The 12,055-nt window shown below is 42.8% G+C and overlaps 1 protein-coding gene across 1 annotated transcript in view; it reads right to left on the reverse strand.

Moving 5' to 3' along the window:
• Positions 1-323: 323 nt before the first annotated feature.
• Positions 324-12,055, reverse strand: part of CHRNA9 (cholinergic receptor nicotinic alpha 9 subunit) — a 31,908-nt gene continuing 20,176 nt past the window's right edge. Inside the window, exons 3-9 of the mRNA XM_066574786.1 lie at positions 11,782-11,923; positions 6,467-6,612; positions 4,624-4,778; positions 3,739-4,271; positions 704-892; positions 637-653; positions 324-566 (exon numbers count right to left, since the gene is read on the reverse strand). Of these exons, the coding sequence (XP_066430883.1) occupies positions 324-566; positions 637-653; positions 704-892; positions 3,739-4,271; positions 4,624-4,778; positions 6,467-6,612; positions 11,782-11,923 (1,425 nt within the window). The remainder of the gene's footprint in view (positions 567-636; positions 654-703; positions 893-3,738; positions 4,272-4,623; positions 4,779-6,466; positions 6,613-11,781; positions 11,924-12,055) is intronic.

The raw sequence follows: 12,055 nt of genomic DNA on the forward strand, positions 1-12,055 counted from the left end.
TAAGGGCATACATTATCATTTTTGTTGAGTAAAGAACGAATTTTAAGAAATGTTTTTAAAGTCTAACTTCTGCACACAGTCCACCACACAAAGTTTTTCAGTTAGGTTCCTGTGTTATCAGAGTGCAAGAATGGGTGCAAAAGCACAAATATTGATTCAAAGGGACAAGAACAACTTTTTAAATCCTAAGGCTGGAGGTCTCCTACAGTAGAACTCAGGTGAACATTTTCCTCTATTCTGATTGAATAATCTAAGAAATCACTGTGAAATCACATTTTATGAACAGTTCATAAAGGTGGGTCATCACTTCCTAGGTTTTAGCGTTACACTGCCTTTGCAATAATTAAAATGCTCATAAAGAAGACCATGCTAAAAAAGACCCACATGAAGAATCGATCCATCACCTTGGCCACCTTCTTCCACTCAATCCCCTTGGCACTAATTGATTTCTGTTCTCGGTACCAGTTAGTAATGTATTCAATGTTATTGGCCAGGGTTTTGTAGTGTATGCAGTGGTTACAATATGGAGGTTCTAAATCAGCCTTTTTTTCATCATTTCCGTTGAACTTTGATTGGATGTCAATGTCACATACAAAGTCTGTTCTTATAGAAAGGGGGCGCTTCAATGTGTTATACACCTCCGGTTCTTTCTCGTAATCATCATATGAGTGAACACTGTCCTGAGAAATGCTGTCGCAATCATCTTGGGATGTGGTGCAGTTCTCACCAACATCATATACAAAAAATATTTTAGACATGTAGTCAAGTATGATGACCCTGGCCCAGTGAGGGATGGGCTTTGCTTCAGCTCCGCAAAGATGTATGTTCATGATGATGATGGTCAGAGCTGTAGATGCTGTGATCATAGTCATGGTAGCTATATAATATTTGCCTACAATATGGGAAATAAAAGACATAATGGTTTATTTCACATTTAAGTTAACACTATTTGAAAACAGAATAACACTATTGCTAACCATTATATGACTTGTATATGACTTGTATATGGCATTTTTCACCAGTTTTCCCCTCGGCAGTCTCCATCTCTAATTCGCTGAGCTGGTGATTGTAGACTAATTGCTATGATGTACGCCATATACTGCACTCATAGAAGAGCAGATTTTCTTCTCCATCTCTCTGTAGCACACCCTCATAAATAATAGCAGCATTGAAGACAGTGTACAGCAGTACTGAGCAGTGTAATGGTGATTTCAATAGCTGTGAGACAGTAATCACTCAATATTATCTACAGCCATCTTTTTATGTGAGACTCACTGTCTCTGTCTCCATCCAGCAGCTCCCTTTTCCTCTCTGTAGACTTCTATAGGAAGCATGGGACAACTGCAAGCACAGACAACCCCCTCCTTCCTCCTCCCTATTTTCTTTAGTCTGTCTTGGTGTCTTTGTTACTAGAGACAGATTTCACATGACAACAGGCAATAGACAGCAAATTAGAAGGGAGGGAGACCATAATAGTCAGCCCTTTAGAGGGATTTTTCAGCACAAAAACATCATTTTAGGTAAAGTGATTTACACTTTTGCTAATTATCACATTGGCTTTCACATAAACACAAGTTACGTATTCACAGAGGAGGCAGTACCGAAAGAAAGTCTCCAAATTATATAGTAAAGCCCTATCACAGAGGTGACTTTTAAAAGAAAGATAAGTTTATTAGGAATTTCTTTAAAAATAAAACGTATAAGGGCACAACAAATGACGAAAACGTTTAAAAATGTACTGTATATCAGGACAAATATAACGCAGTTGCTCAAAAATAGAGGGTCCACCGGCGCAGATGTTGTGGTCCTAGGGCATTCTCGTGGAACCACAAGTCATAAAGCGTCGTGGCCTAATACGAGAGCTTTATTTGAATCCACTTTTGTCCTATCCTGAAAAATTGGTATCAGGATGGGCACAATATATTATGGATCAAGCTCTAGAAAAAAGCATCAATTCTTCAACTATAGATTAATCCTAATATGATGCAGAGACCCAAAAAGCTCCAATCGTTTATACTCAATATTTGCTTGTTCTTGCTCGAGACCCAAAAACTCTAATCTCTGCTCGTTTTTGCTCGCTTGTTTTTGCTCGAGACCCAAAAACTCTAATAGTTTTTACAATATCTGCTCATTTTTGCTCAACGCGTTTCCCCACTACGTTGTGTGGATCATCAGGAGCATTGGAGAATAAGGGAAGTCCCAATCGACTCAAATGACAAGAAATTCAATGTCCTGGCAGTATATCAATAAGGAGGAGGTAACTGTTTCAGCAGGCTTTTGCGAAAAGAACGTAGCATAGTCAAAATCTCTACTGATGGATCCTTACTGCTGTCATAACCCAGAGCATACGGCTAGAGTGTCCCCTAAAGATAATGGTGGACTATTAAGCCGATGTCTTGGAAATATTGCTTTAGACAGAGCCTGGGATACAGAGAGATCTTGAGATTTTCTCCAAGTCCTATCCACTGATCTTGGATATGGAATAACCTTATATGCATGTTCCCTTTGGGAAATTTCTAAGAAGCAGCTTGGGAATGGGCCAGCAGTTTTGTATACTTTAGGTGGGGACACTCTAGCCGTATGCTCTGGGTTATGACAGCAGTAAGGATCCATCAGTAGAGATTTTGACTATGCTACGCTCTTTTCGCAAAAGCCTACTGAAACAGTTACCTCCTCCTTATTGATATACTGCCAGGACATTGAATTTCTTGTCATTTGAGTCGATTGGGACTTCCCTTATTCTCCAATGCTCCTGATGATCCACACAACGTAGTGGGGAAACGCGTTGAGAAAAAACGAGCAGATATTGTAAAAACGATTAGAGTTTTTGGGTCTCGAGCAAGAACAAGCAAATATTGAGTATAAACGATTGGAGCTTTTTGGGTCTCTGCATCATATTGAGCACTTAAGACCCACAAAATTAGTGCTTATATCCTGCCGATCCTATCCTATCCTCTCATGAATTTGGAGAACCTGTCGAGTCCCGTATTAAATTTGGGGGTGCTCGGTTACAGGTCAGAGACTTAGCATTGAGGTTAAGCACAAGAAAATCCTATAACTCAATAAAAACACAGTTGCATGTATTAGATTCATTGTTAATCTCGGAGCTATTACATAACAGTAATTAGCCTGAGGATTAATCTATAGTTGAAGAATTGATGCTTTTTTCTAGAGCTTGATCCATAATATATTGTGCCCATCCTGATACCAATTTTTCAGGATAGGACAAAAGTGGATTCAAATAAAGCTCTCGTATTAGGCCACGACGCTTTATGACTTGTGGTTCCACGAGAATGCCCTAGGACCACAACATCTGCGCCGGTGGACCCTCTATTTTTGAGCAATTGCGTTATATTTGTCCTGATATACAGTACATTTTTAAACGTTTTCGTCATTTGTTGTGCCCTTATACGTTTTATTTTTAAAGAAATTCCTAATAAACTTATCTTTCTTTTAAAAGTCACCTCTGTGATAGGGCTAAACACAAGTTACAAATTAAGAGATTGAGAAAAGGGGCGTTAGAGTGGTGAGACCCCACCAATCTTTTTTTTTTCACCTATCCTACAGATAGGTGATAAAAGTGATTTCTGGTAAAACCCCTTTAACTTTTTGTCACACTAATGACTATAATTATGGGCTAAGAAATTTGTTTCTATTCGTGAAATAAGTCGTAGTACTTGGCTCCAACGAATTGTAAGGGGCCCCAATAAAAACATTATTGATATACTTAGAACTTACCTATCAATGGAACACTTTCGGAAGGAGGCATGCTTTCTGCTACCATTAATTGAAAGACAGTAAGAGCCAACAAAACCGTCACACCCAAGGAAACCTTTTCCCCTGAGTCTGCAGGAAGATAGAAACCTAGTGGAGCCAGAAAAGATATCATGACGCAGGGTATCAACAAGTTGAAAATATAGAAAGAAGATCTCCTCTTTAGGATCACCGTGAAGGTGACATCAGGATAAGGTTCTGAGCAGCAGCCATAAGTGATGACGTTCCTCACTGCCGGCATACCGTGCATCTCCCATTCCACATTTTCCACAAAGTCCGAGAGGTCTCCAGTGTCCATACCATTTATAATGTCCACCTGATTACCATTATATGTCCACGAGCCAAAGGTCAGGTTACATTCTTGGTTGTCAAAGGGGAAATAGGAGACGTCCACTACACAGGAACTTTTGGTTATAGCTGGAGCATCCCATGTGATTTTTCCATCATAACGGAGGACGACATTTGTATTCACTGGCTCAGAAAATTCATCATCTGCCCTATTGAACGAAAGCAGTAAAAGACAGGTATGTATCTCTATGTTCAGTGAATCTGAAGTCTTCATCAGTATCGAGAAAGAAAACAATGGTCTTCTATATCAAAGACAGAGTCTATGTGGAACATCGAGTGCAATTATTGGCACTGGAGCGCATGGATACTACCAACAGAACATTCGCCAAGGTGTGAACACCATCACATCTGACGAGTAGTTTTCTGTTATGGGCTTTCTTATGACCATGAAGGCATCTATGGGTAGCTTGCATTAGGCTATTAAAGGTGATGTTATTACCCTGCCATTCATATATATATAAGAAACAAAAAAAATCAATACTATTCTTGCAGTCCACTTACTTGTTATATAGTACTATGTCTGGTCTCCATACCATGTTGCTTGGAATACGAATTGAATCCAGACCATCATATTCATCTTTGTCCCATGTCAAGTAGGCATCATACCAGCTTTGCCTAATCCATATGTACGCTGTTAATATCTGATTTCTTTCATCCTGCAAAAAGTTCAATGGAAAGAAAGATTTAACCCCTTTCTACTATAACCAGTCAATGACACAGCATTTTTTTTTCATTTCCCTCTTCGAAGATCCATAACATTTTTATTTTTCCGTAGACATAACCCTAAGACTTGTCTTTATGGGATGAGTTGTATTTTAGTGGAACCATTTTGGGGTACATAATTTATTAAGAAAAAAGTTCCATGATAGTTCACTTTTTTCATGGCATTTCTCTAGCATGTAAAGGATATGTTAACTGGGTGCCAAAACGATGATAGCAACATCAAATGATAAATAAAGAAAAACTTATGTTTTACTACCGTTACACAGTTAAAACCTCATTCAGGCAGTCCTTTTAGTTCTTTTTTTTTTTCCTCATGTGGTATAAATATACTCTGCAGGTAACATAGTGTTTAGCGGGTGAGGTTGAAAAGAAGACATACAGTATGTCCATCTAGTTCAGCCAGTTACCTCCCAATGAAGATCCAGAGGAAGGGGAAATAATCCACATGAGGTAGAAGCCAATTTTCCTCATGTTAAAGGAAAAAGTTCCTTCCCAGCTCCAATCTGGCAATCAGTTGATCCCTGGATCAAGAACCCTTCTGAAGTTTGACTGGCTAGACAACCTAGTCACCTTTTTTTGGTAGGCCTAGATTTTTTCAGGGTCTGTGGGCTTCATGCAGAAGGTGGAGGCTGTGGCCATTGTCACAGTCTCGGAAGGCTGATACTAATGGTATTTTGGAGCCATGTGTCTCCATCTCCCACTCCCTCTGATAGCGGTAGCTCCCATGCATTCACCTTCTGTGCTTCCTACTAACAGCGGTGCTGTCGTAACGGCAACCTACATAGCTGGGTGTTTACAGTCTGGACTCTAGCGGACCTTGACATTCAACTAGGTCACCTGCTAGAGGGCCCCAGCTCTTTTAAGTTTCATTCCCTCTTTCTGATGGTGCTGATGTCACTGCTAGCTCACCTACTCTACTCGTCTCTCTTCTAAGCAGGATGCGCTATCGGGTGGAAGTTCTTTGTCATCAAAAGAAGGTTGTTATCATCCTGTTGCATGTTACCTCACTGTATGTGGTATCTTGGTCTGTCTTGATGAAGTCTAGTCCCATAGGACAAGCCAGTCACAATTCGCAAATTTACCTCTCTAGTGGCATTCTTCAGTCGCCCTCTGCTCTCTGCTGGTGCTCCTGCCATCACAGGTGAATCCTTGGGTTTCCGGGGTGGGTTTCCTGCACTCGTGCTGCTTCACGGCAGTGCAGGGCTACTGTGCCAGAGACATCATATGTTCAGGCTGTGTTACGGCACATATTTCTCAGACAATGGGTGCCTCATTGGAAGCTCCTCAGCGGGAGCCTTTATCACGTTGTGGGGATGGGTTTGTTTTCTCAGGCCCCTTATGCTCCATCTCTGAGCATGGTGGATGCCTAGACACCCATTAACACTAGTCTCAGTTAAAGAGCTGATTACGCTTCTTTACACGTGCGTCTTCTTATATGTTCAACTCTTGCAGCTAGCTTCAGAGACCATACATATAAAGCAACTTACAGTGTTTGGCTAAATGCACTGCAGACCAATGGACCACCATCTCTGGTGTCAAATTGCACAATGCCTTTTGCTAAGCAAAGACATGTAACAAAAGACATGGCCCAGAAATCAAAGAATTTTGCTTCAATACTCACCACATCTTTGATCTGAGATAATGTGATCTGGAGGGTAACATTTAATGCTCTGTCAGTATCTTCCACTGGTCTCAAAGCATTAGAATAATCTTCAAATAAATCTCGAAATAACATCTGGGCGAATTTTCCTTTTGCTGACTCCGCACCTTCAAAATACATGGAAAGAAGAGAACACATAAAACAGACAGCTGTTTTTATCTGCATAACTCAATTAAGTATCCAACAAAATTATGCTAACATGCACGGCTGTGCTTGTATACAACTAGATAGAGCAACTGCAATCAATCACTGGCCAATGTGCAATTAAAACACCAGACATGAATGATCCACCTGTTTCACCTGGTATATGAGAAGAGCGATAGAATATACCTTTATGAGCCAATGCTCCAGCCTTTGCTGGTATGTCTCAATTTAACAGTACCGTGGCTCCAATGGTGTGCTGTATGGGATGTTCACCAGTATCCTATATGGGAGATGCATCCTTAGAGACTAGAGATGAGCGAGTATATTCGCTAAGGCACATTACTCGAGCGAGTAGTGCCTTAGCCGAGTATCTCCCCGCTCGTCCCCTCCGTTCCTCCATGCTGTCCCCCACCGCTCCCCGCCCGCCGCTGGCCCTTGAATCTTTAAAGACGAGCGGGGAGATACTCGGCTAAGGCACTACTCGCTCGAGTAACATGCCTACTTGCTCATCTCTATTAGAGACCCAAAGTAAATGCAAGTGGCAACCAGTTTGACTGCACCAAGACAAGTGGCAACCAGTTTAACTGCACCAGGACCCTCTGGTAGGTGGTCTTCCACATGTACTTTTTTTTCGGAAAAATTGTTGTATGACCTCACACTCGGCTTGAACGGAGGCCTACTAGAGTCCAAAAAGCCTCCTATGTATTTTGGAGAGCCATCTCTCCTTTGGCAAGCAAGTTCTTTCTAGCTAGCAGGGCTCTTCTTTTATACCTTCTTGTTCCACCACTTTGGGATCGTACTGGTCCTTTTGTCAGGTAAGTGATTACTTAACCCCTTAGTGACGAAGCCTGTTTGCGCCTTAGTGACGGAGCCAAATTTTGGAAATCTGACATGCGTCGTTCAACGTAGCATAACTCTGTAAAGGCTTTACATATCCAAGTGATTCTGACATTGTTTTTTCGCCACATGTTGTACTTCATTTTGGTTGTAAAAAGAGACCAATAGAAGTTGTGTATATTTATTAAAAGTACAAATATTGGAAAAATTTTGAAAAAATTATCATTTTTTCACATTTTCAACCGTAATAGCTCAAATATGTCCAAACATACTGTACACATTTTTGATAAGATATATATTTCCATCTGTTTACTTTATTCTGAATGCACACTTGAAAAACTTTTTTGTTTTTTTTAACCATTTATAGGACGTACAAATTTAACATTACTTTTCAGCATTTTGAGGAACACTTTGTTTTCCTGCACAAAGCCAAGTTTGCAAAGGCTCATGAGTGTCAGAATAATAGATACCCCCCCAAATGACCCCATTTTAAAAACTACACCCCTTAATGTATTCACTGAGGGGTGTCATGAGTATTTTGACCCCACCAGTTTTTTTCAGGAATTAATTCAATTTAGAGGAGAAAAAATAAAATTTCATATTTTTGCAAATATGTCATTTTAAAGACATATTTTTTTCCTATACTGCCCATGAAAATGAGGATTTACACCCCAAAATGGATACCCCCTTTTCTCCCGTGTTCAGAAACATACCCATTGTGGCCCTAATCTTATGTCTGGATGCACAACGGGACCCAAAATGAAAGGAGTAGTCGGTGTCTTTCAGAACATAGATTTTGCTTGAAGGCGTTTTAGGCCCCATAGCACATTTGTAGAGCTCTTGAGCGGCCAAAACCAAAGAGAACCCCCATAAGTGACCCCATTTTGAAAACTAGACCCCTTAACGAATTTATCTAGGGGTGTACTGCCCATTTTGACCCCACAGTTTTTGAATGAATTCAAGCAAAGCAAAAGGAAAAAAATGTGATTTTCGTTTTTTTGGCAATTCTGTCGTTTTAAAAACTGCTTTTTTTGTACAGCACACACATGAATGAAGATTTGCACCGCAAAATGGATACCCTTTTTGTCCCGTGTTCAGAGACATACCCATTGTGGCCCTAATCTTATGTGTGGATGCACAACGGGGCCCAAAATGAAAGGAGTAGTCGGTGGCTTTCAGAACAGAAATTTAGCATGAAGGTGATTTAGGCCCCATTGCCCACTTGTAGAGCCCTTGAGCGGCCAAAACGACAGAGAACCCCCACAAATGACCACATTTTGTAAACTAGACCCCTTAACGAATTCATCTAGGGATGTACTGTGTATTTTTACCCTACAATTTTTTAATAAATCTAAGCAAAGCAGTAGGAAAAAAATTACAATTTTCATTTTTTTGGCAGTTGTATCAATTTAAAAACTGTTTTTTTGTACAGCACACATAGGAATGAAGACTTTCACCCCAAAATGGATACCCCTGTTTGTCCCGTGTTCAGAACCATACCCCTTGTGGCCCTAATCTACTTAAAGGACACATGGCTAGGCCTATAATGGAAGGAGCACCCGTTTGATTTCAGGGTACAATGGAATAAATTCCAGGCCCCATCGCCTACTTGTAGAGCCATTGAGCGTCCAAAACGATAAAGAACCCCCTCAAATTACCCCATTTTAAAAACTAGACCCCTTAATGAATTCATCTAGGGGTGTATTGCATATTTTGACCCCACAGTATTTGAATAAATCTAAGCAGAGCAGAAGGAAAAAATTACGATTTTCATTTTTTTGGCAATTTTGTCAATTTAAAAACTGTTTTTTTTGTACAGTTTACATAGAAATGAAGACCTTCACCCCAAAATGGATACCCCCGTGTGTCCCGTGTTCAAAAACATACCCATTGTGGCCCTAATCTACTTATAGGACACATGGCTAGGCCTGTAATGCAGGGAACACCCGTTGGATTGCAGGGCACAACTGAATAAATCCCAGGCCCCATTGTTCATTTGTACGGAATAAAAATTGGCTCCCTAAAAATATTCCCCCCTCCCCCCCTCCGCGCCCTTTTCGGCGTTCCCCAAATCTTAGATAAAAGTAATAATGTGAACTGTGTGGTATTTCCAAAGACAGGGGTAATTACGGAGGCTGGTTGGGATGGGTACATGGGGCAAGAAAACCGTGTATTCCCCCTCCTCTCATGCTTTTTGGGGGTATTTCTTGACCTCAGTGGCGGGTATGGGGTGTAAAAAGTGGTGCTCTGTGAGTCTCCGTAAGCTTGATGAGGTGCGGCGGTCTAGCACAGAAGACGCTCAACAAGGTGCTGGTGGAACTGCAGGAAGGCGAGCGTTCCCGGGGCTTTTTGTAAATTGCGTATTACAGGTAGCGGTCTGAATAATGCCGGGCTCACGCAGCCGTAGGCGGAATCCGCTTGCGGAGGCCCGCAGCAGATCCCAGCTGTAAGCCCGGCTGTGACCCTGCGTATGGCCGCGTAATGTACTGCACATAACTGCCTACTCACACAGGCGGTCATTCGCAGTACTTTTTTTTGTTAGTATTTCCCGCACCGTCGCTTAGCGATGACACAGGTACCCGCAGCCCGTATACAATGTAGTTGCGTATGGGCAGCGGGTATATCCGCGACCATGGAGCACAATGGGCTCCATGCTGTGGATAGATTCGCGGTAAAATAGAACTGCGTTCTCTTTTCTGCGAGTGGATTACGCAATTCCGACCCGCTAATGTGAGCGGAATTGTGTAACCCAATGCGATTGATCTGCGTATTACTGCGGATCAGACGCATGCGGAATCTGTAATTCCTATCCGGTCATGTGAGACCGGCCAAAGGTAGATCGCTACCTTTTTATCACGTGACCGGGGACCGCTCAACGAGGCCACCCGTCACTGCCCCAGGCTCTCGGCGACCATTGGTCACTGGGAGCAAGGAGATTTTAAATTTCCTGGGCTCCCCGACTCCTGCACATATGTCCGGTGTTTTGCCGGTGGTCGCATGTGCAGGATCCGGGAAAGTTCACGGAGGAAGATCACGTCGGGGTGCAAATACGGAGGCCTCCGGTAAAAAGTTTCATCTCCTCTCACCGATCGCATCGGTGAGGGGAGATGAAGCTTCACCTTTTTTTTTACTTTTACATGATCGCCATTATCCATTGGATAACGGCGAACACGTGATCAGGAACCGCTCACCGCGGCCCCCCGTGAAATCTCCAGGCTCTCGGCTAAGTTTTGTAGCCAGGAGCAGGGAGATTTTAAATTATCCTGGCAATCCACGGCTTTTGCGCATGTGTCCTCCATTTTGGCGACGGGCGTGTGTGCAGAAGCTGGGGTAAGGTCCACGGATAATTCCGTGGGCCTTAGGTACGTCATTTCATCCTCCCTCACGGATATGATCCGTGGGGGGAGATGAAACGCAAGCTTTTTTAACTTTTTAAAAACTTTTTAAAACTTTTTAAAACTTTTTTTTTTACTTTTACACTTTTTTTTTACTTTACATGATCACATCCCTCTGTTCCGGGCTACACATGGCAGCCAGGAGCAGAGGGATTTTAAATTTCCCGGGGCTCGAGCCCGTCTGTGCACGCGCCCGATGTCAATCATCGGGCACGCATGCGCAGACATGGATTCGGGCCCAGGACATCGGGGAGGACGTAGGTGAGTATTTTCACCTCCCCTCATGGATCGGATCCATGAGGGGAGGTGAAACTGACTTTTTAAAAACTTTTTCGCGATTGCCGCTATCCAATAGATAGCGGCGATCGTGTGCCCGGGGACCACTCACAGTGGTCTCCGGTAACACCTCCTGGTTCCCGGCTACCTTCAGGAGCCGGGAGGCAGGAGACTTCAAATTTGCCGGGGGCTCCCGGGCTTCTGCGCATGTGCCGATCTTCGTGGGACACCGCGGACAAGCTGCGTGAGTATTTTCAGCTACCCTGATGGATCGGATCCATCAGGGCAGCTGAATCTTTACTTTTTTACACATTTTTGTTAACTTTTTTGCGATCGGTGCTATCCATTGGATAGCGACGATCGCAATGCCGGGGGGGACTGCCCGCATCCTGGGATGACAGCTCCATGCTGCCGGCTACCTGCGGGCACCGACAGCATGGAGCTGTCACGTCCTCAGGCAGGTGGGCATTAATCCAAAGAGGATGCATAAAACTACGTCCTCTAGGATTAAAGCCCACTTGCTGAGGACGTACTTACCCGATGTGGCAGTCGTTAAGGGGTTAAAGGGGTTGTCCAGCCATAATAAATTCATGTGAGCACGTCTGTTTGCCCATTACAATGCACTTTGTAATATACATTGTGCACTGTAAATTGGCCAAACAGAAGTTATATACTTACCTACAGGGGTGCCCCCCCCCCCTGTGTTGATCTTCCGGTTGTCCTTGGATACGACAAATCCATCTTCTTTTCTTGGTTGGCGGGCTGGCTTGCAGGGGCGGGCATATTAACTTTTTCTTCCCCACTTCTGCCCTAATCAGCAATTCCAGCAACCTGATTGGTTGTTTGGGGAATCAGTCAACCCAAACAACCAATCAGGTTGCTGGAATTGCTGATTAGG

The sequence above is a fragment of the Eleutherodactylus coqui genome, chromosome 7 (assembly GCF_035609145.1).
Source record: "Eleutherodactylus coqui strain aEleCoq1 chromosome 7, aEleCoq1.hap1, whole genome shotgun sequence".
NCBI classification, from domain to species: Eukaryota; Metazoa; Chordata; class Amphibia; order Anura; family Eleutherodactylidae; genus Eleutherodactylus; species Eleutherodactylus coqui.